Here is a 22,603-nt window from a genome sequence, read left to right as displayed (position 1 = left end):
TACTCACATCATGACTTGTTTGGACTTGACGTTAAGAGCTGGTATCAACATACTGTACATTTTAGTCATGTGCTCTAAAACAATATTAAAGGTAAAGGTAAAGGTTTACCTCACACATACGTGCTAGTCATTCCCTGACTCTAGGGGGCGGTGCTCATCTCCGTTTTTAAGCCGAAGAGCCAGCGCTGTCTGAAGACGTCTGCATGATTATGTGGCCGGCATGACAAACAGCACGGAACGCTGTTACCTTCCCACCAAAGGTAGTCCCTATTTTTCTACTTGCATTTTTACATGCTTTCGAACTGCTAGGTTGGTTACTGTGACACTAGGGATTCGAACCGCCAACCTTTCCGATTGACAAGCTCAGCGTTTTAGCCATGTCCCAAAAACAATATTGGCTATGACTAAATGGTCACCAAGAGTAGGCCTGCACCAAGTATCATAAATAAAAGGGTGGTTTCAAGTATATGGTTCAGATCAGCAACTTGGTTTCAGTATCAGAACTGAATCCCTCATCTTTCCCAAAAAAAGATGTCATTCTGCTTTCTCTCAGGTGTCCTAGTTGAGAATATGAGGGAGCCACTTACGAACTCATCGTGCCTCACATTGCTATGCCCAAGCCTTCCCTGGGAGTTATGTTGAGATCCTTCCCACGTCTGCTTTCAAAAAAGGTCTTCAAATCTTCCATAATCAAGACCCTCCTTTTCAACCAGGTCCCTTCCCTCTAAGATACCCTGAATAATGGTTTTTAACACTTTTCCTTTGTTTTACTTTTTATTGTTAACTGTCTTGAAGTATCCTAAGGATAAAGGTATTAATCACATAATCAATCCCTATCAGCCTTCTCTCTCATTTCTTAGAAGAAGTGAACTAGCATTAATCAAACATTAACAGGTAGGACAGAATGGGGAAAATGTCTCTAATTTGGTCAAGAGGAATATCAAAGCAATAGGAAGAAAAATAAATCTTGCTTCCTCCCTACCCTCCAAAACAAGCCAGGTTTGCTGCTCTGATCCCATCCATCAAGAGCAGACATGCCTGCACCAATGCCCATGCAAAGAAAATATCTTGGGGGCCCAAGTAACCTATGGAGTTCTGCCACCCCACTGAATTGGTCCACTTAATTTTTTCAGGCAAGGTATAAAACGAGCCTCTTTCCTCCCCAAGTCGCTTTTTGTCAAATGGGCGACCCGGCACCCCATTGATCGCCAGGATTGATTCGGCTGCACTCCCCAACTAGAATCTCCAAACCAGTGGTGGGATTCAGCCAGTTCGCACCACTTCGGGAGAACCGGTTGTTAACTTTCAAAGCAGTTTGATGAACTGGTTGTTGGAAGAAATCCATTAAGGCAGGGAACCGGTTGTTAAATTATTTGAATCCCACCACTGCTCCACACAAACTCAGGCGCTATTGGGAGGATCAAGCGATCCTCCTGCTTAATGAGATTTTTTTCACTGGCTCAATTATGCCACACATAGCGGCATCTGTCAGGCTTTTAAGGGGAGAAAGGACTGCCCCTGGACGGCCCTCCGATCGGAAACGTCGAGCCAGAGCTTAAAGCTGGGATTTGCCCTTCCAGGCAGGCGGGAGACGCCGACAGGGGCGAAGCTGCTCTTCCTTTCCTCCGGCAACAGTTTCTAGCCTCTCCGTTCTTCTGCGCAGTCCCCGACAGGCCCGTGGCCCTTCCTGCCCCGCTGCCGCCTGCGGGGGCGGGAGGCTGCCCTGAAGCGCTCGCCTGGACCCAGGGCCATTCGCCCGGCCGACGTGGCAATGGGAGAGGAGCAGGCGCTCCTCCGCCTTCCGAGCGCCAGGCGCAGGGCGAGCACGTGTCAGCCCCTCGGCTCGGGATGCATCCTGTGGTTAAGCCTGGGGAGCAGTTCAGGCGGCGCTAAAAACAGCTCAGGCGGGAGCTATTCTCAGCCCGTCAATATTTATATAGCTGTCTCAGGTGCAGCACCTCGCGCCAGGGAAGCTTTTATTTAAGGGCTGGTGGGAGTTCCAGCGGCGGGGGCGACGGGCCGGAGCGTCACACGGCGGAAGTGGCTTCGGGGCCGAGCTAAGGTGTGGGAGCCCCTGTTTCGCCGCCGCAGCGGGGAAAAGTGAGGGGGCGAGGGGGGGGGCGCTTGCGCAGGTAGGGTGGGGCGCCGACGAAGGCGAGGGAGGGGAAATTGGCACTAGGGGGCCAAAAGAGCCCCAGGGCCAAAAGCCAAGAAGGGGCTCATATCCAACGCTGCCCCTCACACCGCTCTTTTTCCCTCCGCTCTCCAAAGCTGCCTTTTAGCGCAGTGCTTCTCGAACATGTCATCTTTTAGATGTGTGGACTTCAACTCCCAGAATTCCCCAGCCGTCAGTTTCAGAAAGGATGTTTTAAAAATGTGCTGCCTGCGAGTGTATGGCCTTTCGGATTAGTAGCCCAATCCTCCGGGAATGTGTCCAGTTCCCCTTGAACGGGATATATAATATATATTAGCAGCCAATACCAGATCTGATTGCAGTGAGTTCCACAGTTTTATTATGCTACAAGAGGACTTTCATTTATTGGTTATGGACTGCCTGCATTTATTTTTAAGGTGTAATTCTGCTTTCTAAATTATGACTGAGCGTTATAAAAAGCCTATATCTCTCCCCCTTTTCCTTAATTCCTGCATATATTCCTCTAATCTGCTCAAACTGTAAACCACTTAGAGAAGGCTGTAAAGCACTATGAAGCGGTATATAAATCTAAGTGCTGTACGCTAATGAAAAGTGCTTGAAAATTATAATATTACTTTGAGATAGTATGTGGTTTCTAACGGAAGAGAACACTTTCCACGCTACCTCTCACACTGCCAATCAAATTGCAGCCCAACCTACTGCCCGAAAGGATGCAAAAAAGGCAGATTAGCCAGATTAGGCTGTAGTTTCACCCTCCTTTTTGTCATAAGATTATGACACTTCCTCCCTCCAGAGTAATCATTTTCTTCCTAACAGAAGCTGGGGGTAAGAAAAACCTTTAAGTCTCTGCTTCTTACTTCTCAACCAGAAATGCCGCATTAATAGTCCATCTGTATTCATATCCATCTATCCATGAAGCATTTCTGGATAATGTTGAACGTTTATGTGCTAACACTGTGACTCTCCTCTGCCACCATCACTGCAATCAGAGGAGGTCAAACACATGAGAAACCCTTCAACCTGAAGCAGAATGCCAGGACAGTCTCTTGAGATTGGAAGAAACCTGGCAGATAACAAAATGGATAATCTCTGGTGTGTATAGTAAACGAACTGGTGCTGCTTTTAATTTTTATTCATTGTCCCTGGCGAAAGAGACTGCCCCCCCCCTCTAAATGGCATGTGCAAATAAGAAGTCTCAAGAAATACACAAAGGGATGAAAAATCAGGAAAAGCCTCCTGTTTTCAACCTACTGGGTGACATGACCAAGGAACTCTGGCTGCACTCATGAAACTCACTTAAATTGGTGAATTCGTTTTATACGTTGGGACAATATATAAACTACCCAAAGTGGCTGGATTTACACATGTTGAGCCACAAGGAAGCCTAACCAGTGATAAAATTTGCCAGCTTTTACATGATGTGCAAATGCAGTTATTTAAAGCTTTAACAGACCTGGTTAAGCATGTTGTACAAACACAGCAGTGGGTTTCATCACCCAGTCTGATTTGGAATGGGAAGGCACAGGGAAATAATTGCTGCTGTCAGCTACCCTCTTAAGCAGCTTCTTCAGAAAACAGCACGGCCTTTTGTTTCTAAAGGGAGGGAAAATTCCTGCAGAGTGCTCTGTGCATTGCTGTGGCTGCCTTTTTCAGCCTTTCCAGCAGTCAGCTAAGAAGCTTCTGCAAATGCAGTTTAACAAAAGCATATGCAACAAACCACATGTCATCAATAGCAGCACAGTGATGCAAATATGACATATATTTGCCTCAGGGTGTGGAATGCAAATAGAAAATTCCATGGTTTATGTCAGGGGTCTCCAACCTTGGCAACTTTTAAGACTTGTGGACTTCAATTCCCAGAGTTCCTCAGCCAGCTTTGCCAGTTTTGCTGGCTGAGGAACTCTGGGAGTTGAAGTCCACAAGTCTTAAAGTTGCCAAGGTTGGAGACCCCTGGTTTATGTGATTACAGCATCTCTCCCTCTCCTGGGATGCCAATGGCAAGTAGGGCAAAATGAAACACCTTAATAAAGCACTTAGGTCTGTCTCCATGCCTTGATGAAACTGACTTGCACAGGCCTGTTTTTGTCCTCTCTTATACCTGTGCTATTTATGGCAAGAGCAGCACGAGGGATCATAGCTCAAAAACAAAGCTGACCTGGAAGTTCTGGATTCAACTCTTGATATCTCTAAGATAAAGGGATCAAATCAAAGATAATGAAAAAGATGTTCTCTGCCAGAAACCCTGGAGAGTTACTTCCAGAAGAAGTGAAGGATGACACTTGAACCTGGTGTATATTTCCTAAGTATATTAAGATTTTCATCTTCATGGGGCAAAACTGAAGGCAAAAGGAAAATATATTTAGAGAATGAAGTCAGACATTGCTGTGCTTTATAAATCATGACTCGGGGTTTATCATACTCTGCACTAACCAGTTATGTAATTACTAAGCCGTCATTAGTCAACTCATGGCTTAGCAGTGTATGTAAACAGATATATTCTGGGAAATGTACTGACAACTGGATTTTGCTTTTCCTTGGGACATCAGCACCAACTATTATTTTCCATTATAAATGTTTCCATTATTAGCATTTTCTGTTTATGGAAAAGGGGTGATGGCAGATGACCCATGTTTTAGCTCAGGCTAGGCCAAATCTCATATGTTGCAAGCTAGATGGCATGGACACAGCACTGCTAGATACTACCAGTAGTACCAAAACAGCTGTGCAAAATGTGAACATGACACCAACAAATGAAAAATACAACTGCCTTAGTTAAGACTATGGAACTGCATTAAAATAGGGCTACTCTGCCCTTGCTCTTTTAAACCCTCTTAATTTAAGCAGCAATAGTTCCCTCTTGTGGCTATCATTGGTCTAGCCAAAAAAGGAGTTCCACAGACTGTGGTCTGTTGGGTTATGATGAAATAATAGTAACTTGTGTAAAGCAGTGATGAACTTTCAGGCTGAATGACCTTAGGAGCTGTGCCATATAAGTTGTGTGAATCCATCCACTTTCAGTTTATTCAATTAACTGTGGTTAAACTAATCATGACTTAGTAGAAAAACGAAGCCCAGCTTTTGATTCTTTCCACTGTGCTGTTTGTTCTTGGTTCAATTCAGTTCTGAAAAGTTCCTCTGCTAAAGCACCCACTCTTGACCAGATACCACACAAGATGATTGCCACAGGATACGATATAAAATGGGGCCCTTTACAATCTTCATATAAATGAATATTTACAAACTCATGTTACTATGAACCATCAAGAAAAGTGCAGGAACAAGAAATTGTTCCTGCACTAATTCCTGTAACTGCAGCTACTGCGATATACAGGACATTGGGGGGAACTTAGATTTAACAAGGAAATATTTCCAATGCAAACCATCAGGGGTGATAATATAAGGATTAGTTGCCCTGGGTTGCATTACAACCGAGACCGGATATTTGGGGTTGACAAATGTTTGGGAAGTAGAAGGCTCTATTATTTTATGTAACATGCTTCCTGTTTCCTAAGAATAAAGCTGATATTTCATCATTTTGTATGATGTCTCAGAAATTATGTGGCTTTACATAACTACTTTGTCAGCCTTTGACAATTTCCTTTTCCTTGGAAAAATCTACCTACTGCCGCATACAATTTCAATTTATGTCAGTCGATGTTTGTGCCAGTTCCTAAGGAAGTCACATCGAGATGAATGGCTGTTGCTCATAAACTGCAGTTGAGAAAGTGTGAGACCAATGGCAACCCCCATCCACAAACCCCACAACCAGCATTGTCTGTGCTTGCTTTGAATCCGGCAGCCAGTGACTGATGTGCTCCCATAAAACAAGAGAAACATTACAGTACTACAAAAGATGATTGGAGAAAGGAAGGCGTTTTTCAAACTCTTTATTAATCTCTGGATATTTTCTAGTAGGCAATGATTTTATCATCAGTTCTTCATATGAAATTCATTCATCACATACAGGGAGGGGAGCTACTGACATTCCTCACTGTGTCAACACATTTTGCTTGTAATCCATGTGGAAAACTGAGGTGGAGTATTAGATTTAAACTGATTTATTCCCACTGATTTCAATGGAATGGAACGGATAGCAGCCAAGTATTCTGGCTCCCATGCTTTGTGACTGAGATTAGCTGGTGCAGAAAATCCAACCGAGGCCGAATCAGCAAGGGCAGCTGGCTTCTGGCCATTTCCTGACTGGATTTGCAGTCAGATTGCAGAGAGGTGTTTGCAAGCAGCTGCTTTTTGCTAGTGAGAAATATGACTCTTTGGGACGCTGGCTCAGTCAGGCATATCTGGCTTTGGATGGGGAGCACAAGGTTAGATGACATGAATGGCAGCAGACTCTCCTTAACCCTCTGCTGAGGTGATTTTGTAACAACCTGGCCTTGGTTTTGATCTTCTGGAAAACATGACTCATCATCTATGTTATAAACTGGTTCTCAGGAGCAGCATTTCAGAATGGCCGTATTTTCACAGGTCAAGAAGCAAAAAGCAAGATAAATAGCACCGCTGGGAGTTTTGGAAGAAAAGAAATTGCTAAAGAGCAGTCCAAGACAATCTGAACTAAACGAACCTCAGTATAATTGGCTTATTCAACCGGAGAGAAAGCTACCCCGTGGGTTCTCCTTCCTGCATGGTCTAAGCGTTCCTCTAACTACAGGAGAACTATAAGCTGTGTGCATTCCTTCAATGATCCAAAGAAGATGAATAAGTTGTTGAACAAGATAGAGGGACAAACTCCTGGTTAAATAATACAACATGGGAAGCATGTTAGTTGATTATAAAGTTGAAACAAATTTGCCAGAAAAGCTCAGCCATTGTGTTCATAGCATGTTTTGTGTCCCACATGAAACAGCAGTGGCTCTTACTTGCTTAGTGACCATGCTACTCCAGGAGAAATGTATCGTAGTGGTATATTGAATAATTTGTGATGAAAAAATATGAAAGGACGCTAGTAAAACAGGCCCCCAAATGCTAAGGTAAGAGAGTTCATTTCAAAGGCTTGGGTTGGAGAATGCCCAGATTTCTCTCTTTTTGAGCCAATGCAGTAAATCGTCTTATTGGTTCAGAGATTCTTGAAATCCTCCAAGGCTACTCTAGCAGCATTGCGTCCCACTGCTCCCATCACACCTCCTCCTAGGAAGAAAATTGAGGCATTGAAGGAAGAAAGAGGCTTGACTACAACAGAAAGTAAAATGGTAACTTGGAACGGTTCTTAGAAATATTTCTGTTGACTACAACAGAAAGTAAAATGGTAACTTGGAACGGTTCTTAGAAATATTTCTGTTGACTACAACAGAAAGTAAAATGGTAACTTGGAATGGTTCTTAGAAATATTTGTGATTGACAGGTAGGCCTGAACAAATGACCCCAAACTCTTTCAGCCCCTTCCAGGACTATATTGCAGAAATCAAGGTTCCCATAATGACACTATGGGCAAACACCTTTTATGTCTTTTTTTTTAATTGCAGCCTTGCATATATCATTCACCCCGCCCCTCCCAGACATACCAGGATGAGCACCGCTTCCACAGAGGTATAGGCCTTGGATTGGAGACTGGTAACTGGAGTAAACTGGCACTGGTCGGGCAAAATATAACTGATCCAAAGACATGGCTCCATGGAATATATTCTGAAAGTCAGAGGCAGTGTCAGATGAGACATTGCTGAAGAGACAGGGGTCCTTGACCATTTCCCAGGGCAGAGAAAGGGAATGGCTACCCTGTGGCATTCAGAGTCTAAGAATAGCATATAGGATAGATTTCCAAGACTATTTTACAGTCAAAGGCGGAAGAATAAAAACAATCCTTATGGTAATTTGTAAGTGGGTGGGTGGGTTTTAGACAAAGTTACTGTGTAACGATCAAGCTATACAGTCTCTTAAATTGAGGGGGGAGGGGTGATTTTCAGGAAATACATACCCCACCAGGTAGGCCAAAGATCTGCTCAAGGTCTGGAGGTGTTAAAACATCTATGCCAATGATGGATGCCTTGAACCCAGGTGCATAGGCTTCAACACTGTCAAATACTACAGAGAGAGAAGACATCTGGTAGGGACCGTAAATCAGGAGTAGAACAGAACTTCCCAACATTAATCTCTGGAATGTCCAGGTTGAACTGGAGAGCCTCTATCTTTAATCTTGGAATCTCCTCCCAGTTACTGTTGAAGACACTTAAACAGTTGGATCCATGGTCTGATATAGTATGAGGCAGTCTTCTCATTGGCCAAATAGAATAAAATACTTGTTTCTTGGTTCAAGGCAAATCAATCATTATTTATCTAGGTGGCCCCCCAACATCTACCTTTTAGACAGGTTGGAATGCAAACCTTCAAGAACATAAAGCTAGGGATGCTCTGTGATTAAATTATCCTTCAGTTGCTGCTAGGCTCCTGTTCATTCCAAGAACTTCCCTGTTCATCATCAGGAAATGCACTTGGCTGTTCTCAGAGGTTTTCTCTGTGTACTGATACAGCAACTGAGAGCAATAAATCCTTCTAAAAGAGTAAGTAAATTAACATTTTATCAAGGAAAAGTGATAAGGTATACATGAGTGGAAAGGGAAAGATAGTCTTGCAAATGGTAGATACTCCTTAGGTAAATGCAAGATTTGCCCTTTATACCAAGATTATTCCCTGCCAGGGTTTAGCCATTGGCTGTACCTTGATTGGCATAGTCCTCTCGGTCACGGGAGTCCCACTGTTTTTCTTTGGCAAGCAAATAGGGGGTGTATTGGGTAAAAAGTGAAATCACATGGCAGCCTGGTGGAGCCAGGGTAGGATCCAAGACCGATGGAATGCACATCTCAATCATGGGCCTAAACAACAAGAAAGAAGGCAGCTTGTGACTTTTATCCCCAGAGTCACTGGCTGACAGTTCTCTTTCTGTGGCTGCTAAGATCATGTCTCAGTTTTATACTAACACACTGGACTTGCCCTAATACAATCCTGCCAACCGCTTCCAACAGAAGGGAACTAAATAAGGTACTTGGCACCAAGCCAAGAAGATAGCCCAAGCCTTGAAACAAATCTTTTGAGAAGACCTAAAGTCTGCTGAAGGATAACGTGACAGGACAAAGTCCTACTTGTTTCGTAATATGTACTGACTTTGCAAAAACTCGCTGAAAACAATACACATAAATCCAGGGGTGAACAAGAAGTAGCACTCCAGTTCTTGCAGAATGTCAACTTCTAGCATCATCTTTAATCAGACTAGTTGGGGTTGCTGGGAATTAAAATTCAGTAACATGGGGAGCAAATACATGGCTAGCAACATTCCTAGCAAATACTAGTAGCAAATTCAGCTCTTCTGACCAATAGAAGAGGAAACCAGAAGGAAATTGGACAAATGACAGATTAAACAGAAAAGATTGGTCAAGAGCACTATCCAGATATTGTTGGTTCTGGATCCCATTTGCTATTCTCATAAAACCAAGAAAATACAAATTTGAAAAAGGCAATTTTCATTATAGATAATAGATACCATCTTATCTGAAGTATATGATTTCCAGCATGAGGCCTAATATTCCAATTTTATTTATTATGGGGTTGAAATAGTATACCTTAACCTAACAATGCAATTCCACATACAATTTATTTGGGAGTTGGCCTCAGTAATTTTCATGAACTTAATTCTAGTGAGTAAACAACCATATAATTGGGCTGTTAATTTTCTTTCTACACAAAGCACAGATTGAGTGTCAAGGTGAATTACTATTCTGGATTTTAAATGGTATTGTGCACTTAAAACTGTTGAATAAATGATAATACTGAGAGATGAAAAAAACAGAAAACACCAGCAAACTCTTTGTTGTTGCAAAGATATGGCACTGGAAGATCAAACCAGCAGTGCAGAATGTGCATCTAAATTAGAATTTCTGCACTACATTCATAACAGGAACAAAAGCCTGACAGATGTTGCAGTGCCTAAAATAGCTAATGAAACTGTGTAGATGCATATGAAATTCACAGTCATATAACTTACCAGAAAATAATATTTGCTTTGCTACAAAATGAGCTACCAGGATTAGATCATGGTAAGGGTTTTAGATTAGAAACTCTGGAGAGGTGAAATTTGTGTTAACAGTTTAAGTCTGTGCTCTCAAGTGTAGGAAAATAGTAAATTTAACTGCAGGGCACTTCCAGGTTGAGTACTAGGACAGCTACCTAAAAGGATAGCTGGGAGCAGGTCCAACCATAACAGTTTTAAATATGTATTAAGTAATAGTAGCATATATTAGCATATATAATTTCATATATTAGAATTGAGTTGACTTCATTCTCTTCTGTAACTGATAGGACAGGAAAAGGTTGTCTCCCTCAAAGCTAAGAGGACCTCAGTTTACATAATTCTCAATCACCATTCTTTGCCATGTTGGCTGGGAATTATAGGAACTGAAATCTAACTTAACTGGAAATATGCAGGGTTTTTTGGGGGTGGGCACTCCATCCCCAACTCAGGGGTGAAATGCTCCTGGTTCAGACCGGATCGGGCAATCCGGTAGCAATTGTGGCAGGTGGTTCGGAGTACCGGTAGTGATGGTGGCGAGAGGCTCCGCCCACCTGCCCAGATGTCGTTACTTCCTGCTTTTAAATGGTATAAAAAAGGCTCTGACGATTGCACGCCACATCATTTTTTTACAACCTATTCACCTGAAAAAAATGCTTTAAAAAAGTTAAAAAAAAATTGGCCACGCCCACCGTCACATTACCCCACCACCACTAAGCCACGCCCACAGAACCGGTAGTAACAAATATTACATTTCACCACTACCTCAAATCTATTGAAGCCACTCAGAAGTGCTGACCATACCTTCTCGAGGGCCTCCCACTGCAAGCATCTTCAAAGGCCTGGTGCAAGGCATGAGTGTTTTCACAATTGAGATGGATGGAGCATTGATGGTGGGGCAAGGGGTCGTTGCTGGTAGTGTTTGAGACTGCCAGAAAATTGGGCAACCGATCCACAGCCACTGGGGATATGCGTAGTAAAAGTTGATGTTATAAACAACGCTAGGCAGTACAATAAATTTCAGTTCTCCAGATACTTAACACAGCATTCAGGAATTTGCTCACAACAGAACATAGATAAGTCATTTATTGCAGATAAAATGGAAGCCATACTTATGAAGAACACCTACCTACTGCAACAGAAATCAAGTCCGACATAATTTCTATTTTAGGATTTAAATTCTGGGCCTTTTGATCCTACCTTTTCAAGTCTACAAAAAAATTGTTGTTTTCTTCTCTGCTTTGAGATTGGGACATATGATCAGTGTTCGCAAACTGTTCTGTGTAGCATGAGAGCCATTGGTTCCCCACTTTGTCAACATTGTTCTTTAAATCACCAGCCCTCTAAAGTTGGGGTGGGGGGGGCAAATAAAAATAGATTTCCAATTATCTGAGCAATTGAATTGGAAGAACAAAAGATAATTCCTCTTTTTTTTTTTTTTGCTTTTTCTATTCTTCACATGTCTTTTGTACTATCCAGTCTGAAGAACAGAAATCTGTTATCCGTTCTGTCATGTTTCAGTTGGCCCTATTAAATTTACCCAGTATTAGATAGGGAGAACTCTGCCTGTTGTGCCCAGGACCATGGAAATTATTGTACCACTAAGAACTTTTACATGGAAGCTTCTCACCTATTCACTGCCTTACAGTCCTCACCATTGATCTTGGTGACTGGAGAACGTGTGTCAAACTGTGAGATTCTTTGTACAAACTCCAAGGGCAGATGCTCCTAGAAAGAAGAAACACAGATGCTTGGTTCTGAAGCAAATTGGAAAATAGTTTGGAGTTTAACTGCCCAAACTCACTTTTCTCATTCTTCATATATTTTATACTATGTAAAGAATGCATACATGATTGGCACTCTCAGTCACTCACCCCTGTATGCAGTTGCCAAGAATTCAGATTTAGATGGATACAGTATGACAACTGTCCTAATGGTAGCAGTTGATCAAGTAAGCCTAGTTGATCAAGGATCATGATTAAGTGCCATATCACATATTTTGTATGGGAAAAGTCCCAGTTTCACAGGACCATTATTTCATATATAAATGAATTAAAAATACTAAAAGGTATCTCAGTTAGTACCCACACCTCAGATAGGGCAGTTCATTGACAGAATAAGGACTTTATGCCAGAGAATATGGTACCCTCCATTTCTGGAATGCAATACAATTGGAGGTTCAGTGTTTAATATGAAAGCAATCCACTGTTCTGAAAAAAAGTATTAATCAATACAAACTAGAATTAGAAGAATCTTAAGATCTCAGTTGCACTCTTTTAGATTTGCCTGGCATTAGGTAGGAATTCTGGAACAGGAAGATGGAGAAACATATACTGGGACCACATGGCTCAGTCTTCTCCCCCTTTCCCTTTGGAATGCCTTCCTCTTTCCAAACATTTATCAGTCTTTCTCTTATATCAATTGAAGGAACTCTCAACAATCTTATTTGGCTGAGAATCCGTAGTCCAGTTCTCTTCTAGGCAAATTATAGTCCTTGCTTTCTTCTGGGTCTTGTTGCAAGAGATGCACATTGCTTAACCAGAACTAGAATGCAAATAAACCCATCAAATATTTGGGGCAAGTTCTAGGCATCCTGGTTTTTAAGAGAAGGAAAAAAATAAGGGTAATGGTGATGGTTTTCTAACAAGTCTCCCTGAGGCCTTCCCTGTTTTGTCAGAAAGCTAAACATACTTGTGGAGTCAGCTCCAAAAAGGTATGATGTGGAGATGCATTGGACAGCACCAAGCGGCTCTTCACTTCAGTTCCATCCTGGAGACAAACTCCTTGAACCTTCTTATCAGAACTCAGGAGAATCTGGGAAACTGCCTGAGGAGGAAAAACAAAACAATCAGCAAGTAAGTATGGGTTCTCATGTGATTAGTAAAAACTGCCTACTTAATCTGGTGGTAGAAGGGATCTTGACTTCAGGCTGTCCCCTCCATAAAAACCCAAGTTTGAATATCTGTGTCTTGCCCTGTGGATCAAAGATAACAGCAAACAATTGCATTTGCTGCCTCTTTTCTTGGTTCATTGTTCTTTGCCAGTGTCCTCTTTCCTGGAGGCCTTTTTGTTACTCCTCAGATCAAGATTTGATAAATCGACTCACCTTATCAGTAAAGATCTCAGCCCCAAATGTAGTTGCAGCATGAGCCAAGGACCTGGAAAGTGCCCCCATGCCACCAGACACATAACCCCAGGCACCCTTGCGCCCCTCTACTCCTCCCATGACATGGTGCAGCAGAACATACCTATGAGAAAGGACAACAATTAGGGACTGCCGAGTAATATTATGAAGGCTGCAATTTTATTTTTAATGTAGATCAGTGTTTCTCAACCTTAGCAGTTTGAAATTGTGTGGACCAACTCCCAGAATTCCCCAGCCAACATAGCATAACATAGCAGGATAGGGAATTCTGGAAGTTGAAGTCCACATATCTTCAAACTGTCAAGGTTGAGAAACACTGATGTAGATCCTGGCAAGCAGCTTGGGTTTGTCTTTCTGTATACCTTTTTCAATACAAGTCTTCTGCCTCAAATACAACTTAGTCTTTATAACTGTATGCATTACAGTGATTGTGTGCATTAGAATAATAACACTTCACTTCCCAAGGGCTTACAAAAATGTAGAGTATTATAGAAATAAAATGTAATGATGCTTGGTATAACTTACTAGCTATTTTCCTTGAGTCCAGCAATGCTGGTATATAGAGTGCTGTTGATTTCCAACAAGATATAAAGGCTGGGGATGAATATGAAAGGATGAAAGAAATGTATGTGCAGAGATAGGAGGAAGAGGTTAAGTTGTAAAACAGCAATAAGAATTAAGAACAATATTATTACCCACTGCCTGGTGTGTGTGGACCAGCCATGGCACCAATCACAGCATCTGTGGCCAATGTTGCTTTTAAGGGCTCTGATTCAAACCAGAAATCCAAAATCTGCAAGAAGAGAATGAGAAACAAGCCTTGTATGTAAACCCTGAAGGAATCTATATACATTCTATGTACTCATTGCCTTCCTCTGACCCACAGGTGCTAGGCTAACCTTAGGACCCTTTTACAGTTCAAATTAAAGTTATCCAAAATGTATTATTGAGCACCTACTGAATTAGGGAGATAGTACAGTTATACAATAAAAAGACTATGCAAACAATCCCCCTATTTCAGATTGACCAGGGCCATTCACCTTGGAAATGGGAGCTGTGAGAACCTCATAATACTGTGGAAGTTGTTTTCCCAAAGCAAATCCTGGCAAGAAGAAAACAAGGTTATTGTTTGCCCACCCCACCCCAAGAGTCATGTGTTTGAGATGGACAGCTATAGAAAATAAATAAACAAATAAATAAGGTGATTCATGCCTTTCAAATATAGAACCAAAAGGGAAACTACTCTAGTTAACATCCCACACAAAGACAGACTTATAGCTGCAGAAGATCCCCAGTAAAAAGATCATACCAGGAAAATTCCTCTCCTTCCTCCCTCCCTCTCTCTCATCTTCCACTGCTGTTCATACACAGGGGATATGCCATGCATGCTGCTTAAACACTTTTAAGTTCACATTTCTTGGTTAGCAGCACCCCTTTGGCAAAAAAATCTTCACAAACTGCTCCATAGGTTATTACTGTTAGTGCCAATTTTCAATTTATAAAAATGTTGATTTCAACAATCAAATTTAGGGAAGATGCAAAGTAATCTTAACTGATCTAGCATAGTCTTCTTCTTGTATGTGTATTCTTTGGGCATTAGTGCACACATGTATTAGTACAACTAAGTGTGCAAATGAGTGCAGCCCTCAGTTTATCAGCCAATGTAGTTTCCAAGGGATATAGTGGTTGTTTTCTTGTTCCAAGATAGAAACAAGTAATCTTTTGTTTAAATGCTTTTGGGCTAGATAAGGTTACACATGTGGGCGAGGCTAGGTTTTATTTTAAGGCCAAGGCTAATGTCCACGTGTTTCCTTCTCAAAATTGTTGGAAACTGGGTGCCAAATTTTAGTAAACATGATCAGAAATTCTTTAAGGGCTGCAAAAAAGAAGTCTAGGGAAGCGTTAGCGAACCTTTTCAGCATGAAGTGCTGAAATGGGAGTGTGTGCGTGCATGCACGGGAACACCGGAAACTGGAAGAGCAGCTCCCCAGTGTACATGTGTGTGCCGGGAATCTGAGCTTACAGTTTCCGGTGTGCACATGCGCGGCGGTCACCTGGTCTTCCGGTTTCTGGCATGCATATGTGCGCAAAGACCAGCTGGCTGGCGCACATGCGCATGCCGGAAACCAGATGCTCAGCTTCCCGGTGCACGTATGTGCCCCAGGGAGCTGCTCTTCCGGTTTCCTGTGCTCCTGCACACGCGAACACCAGCTGGCCAGCGTGCATGTCCACACTGGAACCCAGAAGAGCAATAGGCAATGGCTGGCGTGCCTGGAGAGATGGTTCTGCATGCCACTTCCGGCACGCGTGCCATAGGTTTGCCATCCCTGATCCAGGATTGCATTTACTCCTTCTTACCTTACAGCAAGGTAAGAGGAGAGAATGTTAATTCAAGTACAAAGTCTATGTGGTTGGGTGAGATTCTGATCATCTATGTAATTCACCACAACAGCCACTGTAGAGAAATCTGGATACGTATCACAAATGGTGGGGCCTGGGCCACCCGTCTCTCACCCGCACGGAACAGGGCTCTCAACCCCACCAAGGCCCTGAATCGCTGGCGCAAGGAGCCCTGGGTGAGCGCAGCTACATCCATTGGACAGATATCAAGTAGAGGGTCAATGGCTGTCACCAAGCGGTTCATAAACGCCTCATACTTGGGAAAAGACTGCAAAAGTAAAGGAAGAGAAGCTATTCAGCTCGTTTCTAGAGCAAGCCTTTTCTTACAAATCAACACCCCAAGCACTCACAAATATTACTGTATTTCTTGTATCATGTGACTGTGATATGTTCTATGCTCCTTTCCCCTCTGCCTTCAAGATCAGTCCTCCCCAAATACCTGGGCATCCTTTAGGGAGAACTGGGCAATCTGTTTCTGTGTCTCAGCCATGTTGTTCCCCAGCAACAGCGAGCGAGGAACTTGCCCACCCTGGCTGTCCTCCAGGATTGGAGTGAAGGAATGGGGGTCACGTAGAAGCACTTTTAAGCCATGTTTCTGCAAGACAGAATTATCACACACATGCAGTAGGGAGATTTGTGCACAGAGCTCAGACATATAGGTGACTATGCCAAAGCGTATGTTATACAACAGCCCCAGAATTACTCTTTCCTGGCATACAATAGAAGAATGATCGCTTTACACCACTAACAATTGTACAAATGGCCACCAGCTAATTTAGGCTGCAGTCTTTTAAATACGTTTATATGTGGAGTAAACTTCATCAAATATAGTGGGACTTAATTCCTGGTAAGCTCCTCAATATGAAGAGGCTCCTTTTTTAAACCTATTATCTGTTGGTTTCTGATTTCAAGAGTTTGCTTCCTTGATTATTGAAATGTTAATCAAATGTATTTATTTTATATATATTATATATTATACATCTATGTATAATAGATAGAATCCAAGATGTCGGTGCCTTCCGCCGTGCCCTTAAAACTTTCTTTTTTCATCAAGCCGGGCTGGCTTAACATATTTTTAAATTTTAAATTTTTAATTGGTTTGTCATTTTAAACTGGGGCCAAATTAATATATATTCTGTTAATTGTTCTTAATGTTTGTATTATATGTTTTTATCTGGCTGTACACCGCCCTGAGTCCCTTGGGAGAAGGTGCGGTATATAAATTTGAAATAAAATAAAATAAAAATAAAATAAAATACACATACCCATTTCACAGAAAGCAACTCTGAGCAGCAAACAACAACCAGATAAAACAATAAATAAAAACAAAAATGTCCAATATAAAAAACTTTATTAACAAATACCATAAAAGAAAAAAATACAAATAACAGGAGTGGGAAGAAAAAAAATGGCCACCTCAATAATAGAGTCATCAGAACAAGTTCCAGTTGCCTGGGAGACCCAGGCCTGATAATAGTCAAAACTTGACGGATTTCCAGAATGACCATCTCATCCCACTGGGATTGGCCTGCCCCACCCATGCCAGCAGAGGAGGCATGCTGCAGACCCTGTCAACCCGAGTATTCAGGCTGGCAGGGTCCAGGAAAAGGGTCTTCTCTGCCATTGCACCTGCCCTCTGGAACATTGTGCCTCCCTCCTGTCCCCCTGAAGTTAGCTCCAATCCTCCCGACCTTCCATAAGAGCCTAAAGACCTGGCTCTGCCAGTTAGCTTGGAACTCCATTGGGAGAGCATCAAAATGGAGGTGGTTGATAGATTAACAGCAAATCCTATCTCCCCCCATACTGCTCCTGCCCTCCCTATCTTTTAATTGGGCCGCAGTGTTTGGCTTTTTGTATTAACTTTTTATGTTTTTAATATAATTTTAATATAGTTTTCTTTTATGATTGTAAACCTCCCAGTTACATTGAGGTAAGACAGGAGGCCAATAAATTTTACAAATATAAAATAAAACAAATACATGTCAAAAGGGATGGAGCTAATCTAAATTCAGGGGGAAGAATAATGTTCCATAAGGCAGGTGCTACAGCAGAGAAGGCACATTTCCTGGGAACCACCAAATGAAGGTTCCCAGTCAATGGTACCCACAACATGCCAGATCTGGGATCAGGATATAACAGGTTTCAGGAAAAAAATGACAAGCACAATTTGGAAAAAAGATATGGAACAATACCAAATATTTCCAGGTGCTACCCAAAGCACAATCCATACCTTCAGCTCCAGCTCAGTGTAAATCTGGGGTCTCAGCAGACTGAGCAGGTAAGAGGCTCTGGAGAAGTGAAAGCCTGCAGAATAGTGGAGATCAGGTGTACCAAGGAGCAGAAGTTTATATGCTTGGGAAAGGGAAGTATTGGATCAGTTTAATTCTTACCTGGGATGACTTCTTCAGTGACTGCAGCGCCTCCCACAACATATCTTCTCTCCAGCACTACTGTTTTCAACCCTCCCTTTTGCAGATAAGCAGCCTGGAAATGCAGTGAGTATTAACTTGGTCCTGAATAGTTCCACCCGCTGCCTTCCAAGAATCCCTGCTGCGGAACCTCATAATTATAAAACCAAATATCCCCAGCAAAGAACAGATTCTCCCCAAGTACAGATTAAGCACCTGGGACCTGTTCTAGCCGATGTAAGGTGTCACCTCTTCTCATCACCCTCAGTACTTACAGCTACTAGTCCATTGTGTCCTGTAAAGAGATATCCCAGAATGAAAAGCTACATCATATGCTTCTTCTTATATAGATGCACATATTTTATTTATACAGGCATTTTTTGTCACCTTTCTCAACCCTGAAGGGGTCAAGGAAAAAAGATTCATTTGAAAAGTTATAATTTATAGTACAATTAAGAACAGGTTATATGAAAACATTTAAAATCAGCAGTAAGGACTGCAGATGCAAATGGATTGCCATGCCCGGCCACCCACAGCCAGCATGGTCAGGAATGAAGATGCTGGGAATTATAATTCGGCAGTATCTAAACCAATGTTTCTCAATCTTGGCGATTTTAAGACAAGTGGATTTTACTCCCAGAATTCCCCAGCCAGCATGCTGGAGAAACACTGATCTAAATGATCAGAGGTTGAAGGTCCCTGTATATGTTTGGCACAGAATTAGAGTATGTCTCCAAACAATGCTTGATTTTTAAGATTGCATTAACCCTTTCAGAGAGTTTTCTTAGCTACTATGAGGTGGCTTTTTAACATTCCAGTCTATCCTGACCTTTTGAATGACCAAAAGTGACTCTGCTTAATTGAGATCAGCCAAGGTTGCTTAGATGCTATACCTAAAGGGCAATGCAGAACTCCAGATAAATATGCAATATTGGCAAACATTTGGTTGGGACACTATTAGAAAATACCTGGGAAGTAGAAAAACATCCTAGAAGGCAACATTGGCAAACTAAGTTTATACTGTTCTCAAAAAAATTGCAGGACTCTCCTAGGAAGCTTTACTTTTTAAAGGGCTACAGGACTGCATGGCCAATAGTTTTTAATTTAAAACTTCAAGGCTTGATCTTTGCATGTGAAGGAAGACTCTTGACGCCAAGATAGACACTGATTCCAAACCAAGGCAATTCTATCTGGGCAGTGGGCCATCTCTATTATCTGGCCATGGGGAGCCTCCTTCGCTCCCATATGTGTTAAATGGGCTTCATTCATCTGAGGCTCACCTGCCCCGATCACGACAGCATCGTACTCCCGCTTCAACGAGGCTGCAGGCCGCGAATGGTTTGCCCTGCAGCCCGGCAAAATCCGGGGAATGCCAGCCGGGCCCAGGCGCCGACAGTGCCTGCTTGCCATTTTACACGCACTGAACTTTGCATTTGGGATCGCACTTTCGGGGGAAGGAACAGGGGAGGTCCTACGAGCTTTCAGGAAGGCGGGGAGGAGGAGGGAGGGGGAGTGCCCGGAAACCGTCCCGAATGCACAAGTATAGAGAGAGGGGAGACTCGTTGCTTAAATGTTTCCGTGTTATTTTGCTTCACCAACAACGCGATGTCCCAGCAAAACAGGCCAAAAACTAGGTGTGTTTTGTGACATAGTCCAAAGCAGAGCTGCTTTCCAGCTCGAGACTCACATCAAGTCCACCAAATCAGTTTGGTACCTGATTCAGAGCATTTCAGAAACACCTTTCGCCCCTCCCAGCATTACATAGTAATAATTGTGGATAATTAACGAGTCTCTTTCCAAGACCTCATATCACCTTACGTGCTCCGGAAATGTGAAATAACTGGAAAGTGTATTCTCAAGGGCACTTTAGGTACCCACACACAGGGGGTTTTCTTTGACCTGGGACCCTTCTCTTTCGGCCCCATTCAGCTCCTAGATTTTCCATCTAGCGCACACAACCTGAAAGAAGGGCTGTTTTCAAGGGACAGAGAAAGCCCTAAGGATAAACTTAACTAAGTGGCAGAAAAGGTGGTGTACTATGCACATATTAACATGAAATCAAAATTTTGAGAGGCCTTTGCTTGCAACCAAGCAGAAGACGACCTGATCCAGGCAAAACTGGAGCATCGGCCCTCTTACGTTTCTCAGCAATGCAGATCACTTGCCCTCCCCCAAGCTGGATAATCACAGCCATTGCCAACATTTGCAGGCAGCTGAGATTAAGAGGGCTTCCAGTCAAGCGTTTAAAGAAATAATTAACTTCTGATTTCTATTGGTATAATTACATCTTCCACTCGGCTCGCCTGGCCGTCTTTCACATGCTTCATCTGTGTTATCAGTCCCCACCCTTTCTTCTAAGTGGTCAGAGGAATATTTCTGCTTTCCAGCGTTAATGAAAATCTACCCACAAAGGGCTTTTTTCCCCGTGTTTAAAACAGATTGTTTACCCACAGATGCCAATGCAGAATATATCCCATTGCTTTATTCTTGTCAACTTTTAACTGCAGCACACTTACATAAGCAGTCCCTGTCCTAATGTTTTCTTTTATTCTTATCCTTTTCATGTGTTTATAATTATGCTTACACTTGCATCTGTCATAAAATACATGCTTGACGAAATAAATAAATATTTCAGGAGGAAAACCGGAATCAAAATGTTGCATCACATTCAGAATCCCAGTTACTGTATTTCCCCACACAAGACCCTTTTTTCTCTTCCTCCTGATTTACTATTCCATCTCCTTCCAACACACTGAATGTTCTAAGTTGAGGCTGCTGAGCGTGCTGTCCTTCCTGGGTTCTTTAGAGTGGGGAGGGCACTTTCTTTTGAGATCTTTTCTTGCTAAAGATTGCATTCACATCCTCAGGTTTCCTTTGCCCTACTGCTAGACTTCGCTTGGGACTCATTTGGTTACACAGCCCAGCTCTCTTCATTTGCATCTTGTACCGACACATACTTTATTCTGCACTACCCCTATCAAATGGCCTTCATCTCATTGTCAGCCTATGTACAGGACAGCATTAAGTGGTGCTCAACCTATAGCAGTTTCCAGACGTATGAAATCTGACATGCTTTGCTGACTATCCTGCCAGCAGGTCAGGTGATTGTAAGGGGTGAAGTAGCAAACACCCATTAGCAACATCAGGCTTGTGTAGTTGTCACCACCTAACCCCTCAGGTTCCAGCCTTCTCCTCTGCCACCACTCCTTTGTTCCATTTCCTGGCAGCAAGTACTGGACACACTTACAGCTCTGCTCATGGACAGCTGATTGGTGGCTGGCAGAGCTGTGGGGTGCAACTGCTTATTAGAAAGCTGCTTCTCCTGCTTTATCACATGAGAGGAAGAGGTGACTGGGTTATCAATGTCACCTGCAAACTAGATGACATAGTTGATAAAACAGGAGACGGGGGTCAGTGGTCAAGATTTGCTACCTCCTGAAACCCCCACCCTGCCAATGCTTTCCTGCCAAAACATGAGTGTGCAGGAAAGCCAGAGGATTTCACTAGTTTGCCAGGCTTAATATGACCTGCATGTGCAATATCAGGATACCACTGCTTGGCAATAAGCCAACCTAAAGGTAACAGATACAAGACAGGGCAGCGTTGGGAATAGTGAATTTTTAAATATCAGTAGTTTTCTGCCAGTTCTAGAACAGGTGACTATAATAATTCAGGTGTGAGAGAAAGCACTGTAGAAGTATTTCATTATTAATAAAGAAATCCCCTGCCAAGAATTATGAATAAACCTTGGTTCTCGCTTTCTTATACAGTAATCCTTATAAGTATAATTATCATTTTTTCTGGATAAATAGGCTGTCATACTGAAAACTGTTTCCAGATAAACATGAAACAGACAAAAGAAAATAGCTGCACATTATGTAGAAATTTCATCTTCATACCAGACACAGACAGAGAAATGTACTCATCTATCTGGTTATAAAATAGTGTAAGAGCGTGTTCTACGGAAAATGGCAACAACAGACATGGCTAAGAATCGACAAATAGCTGTTTTCGATCAGACCTGAAATAAATTAAGTTCCATTGTAACCAGTTTACCATGTTCCAGATGTGCTCAACTTCAACTATAATAATCGCCTAGCCAATAAAATAATTTTTTTGATATTTCTGCCTTCTGCAACTGATTCCATATCACTGGCCTGTACTGAAACAACAGTAAAGTAGAGGCTGCATGAGGATTTTAACCACAAATACAGTCAGCTTTGCCAAGTTGCCTCAATCTTTATTGGACAATTAGAATACTGAAAGCTGATATGGTATAAACTATTAAAGCTGAGAATCCTTAGCTCTTTTTCTATGGACATCATTTTAATTATGTTCATATCTCTTTTTGCACACAAGTTTTACAAACATTTGTAAACCAAAGAGGGAGAATATGATGCTTGTGTATGTGGTTCTTGGACATCTGAAAAATCCCTGCCCATCTTTTTGAAATTGTATTTAAAAGAATAAAATAAATACATGGG

At 42.2% G+C, this 22,603-nt stretch overlaps 1 protein-coding gene across 1 annotated transcript; it reads right to left on the bottom strand.

Annotated features, from left to right (window-relative positions):
- Positions 1 to 6,026: 6,026 nt before the first annotated feature.
- PYROXD2 (pyridine nucleotide-disulphide oxidoreductase domain 2) lies at positions 6,027 to 19,529 on the bottom strand. Its single transcript, XM_070945921.1, has 16 exons — positions 19,400 to 19,529; positions 18,395 to 18,414; positions 18,102 to 18,195; positions 17,942 to 18,015; positions 16,151 to 16,306; positions 15,826 to 15,979; positions 14,352 to 14,413; positions 14,007 to 14,104; positions 13,273 to 13,414; positions 12,858 to 12,992; positions 11,822 to 11,894; positions 10,971 to 11,127; positions 8,822 to 8,976; positions 8,082 to 8,188; positions 7,672 to 7,792; positions 6,027 to 7,297 (listed from the first exon to the last, which is right to left on the bottom strand). Exons 1-16 carry the CDS (start codon positions 19,527 to 19,529, stop codon positions 7,227 to 7,229), a joined length of 1,749 nt encoding a protein of 582 aa, XP_070802022.1. The 3' UTR covers positions 6,027 to 7,226.
- Between the last annotated feature and the right edge of the window lie 3,074 nt (positions 19,530 to 22,603).

Source organism: Pituophis catenifer, unplaced genomic scaffold (genome assembly GCF_029215685.1).
Source record: "Pituophis catenifer annectens isolate HBS135680 unplaced genomic scaffold, rPitCat1.0.hap2 SCAF_6, whole genome shotgun sequence".
Classification (NCBI taxonomy): Eukaryota; Metazoa; Chordata; class Lepidosauria; order Squamata; family Colubridae; genus Pituophis; species Pituophis catenifer.
The sequence above is the reverse complement of the archived record's forward strand: the minus strand, read 5'-3'. Positions and strand labels throughout refer to the sequence as shown.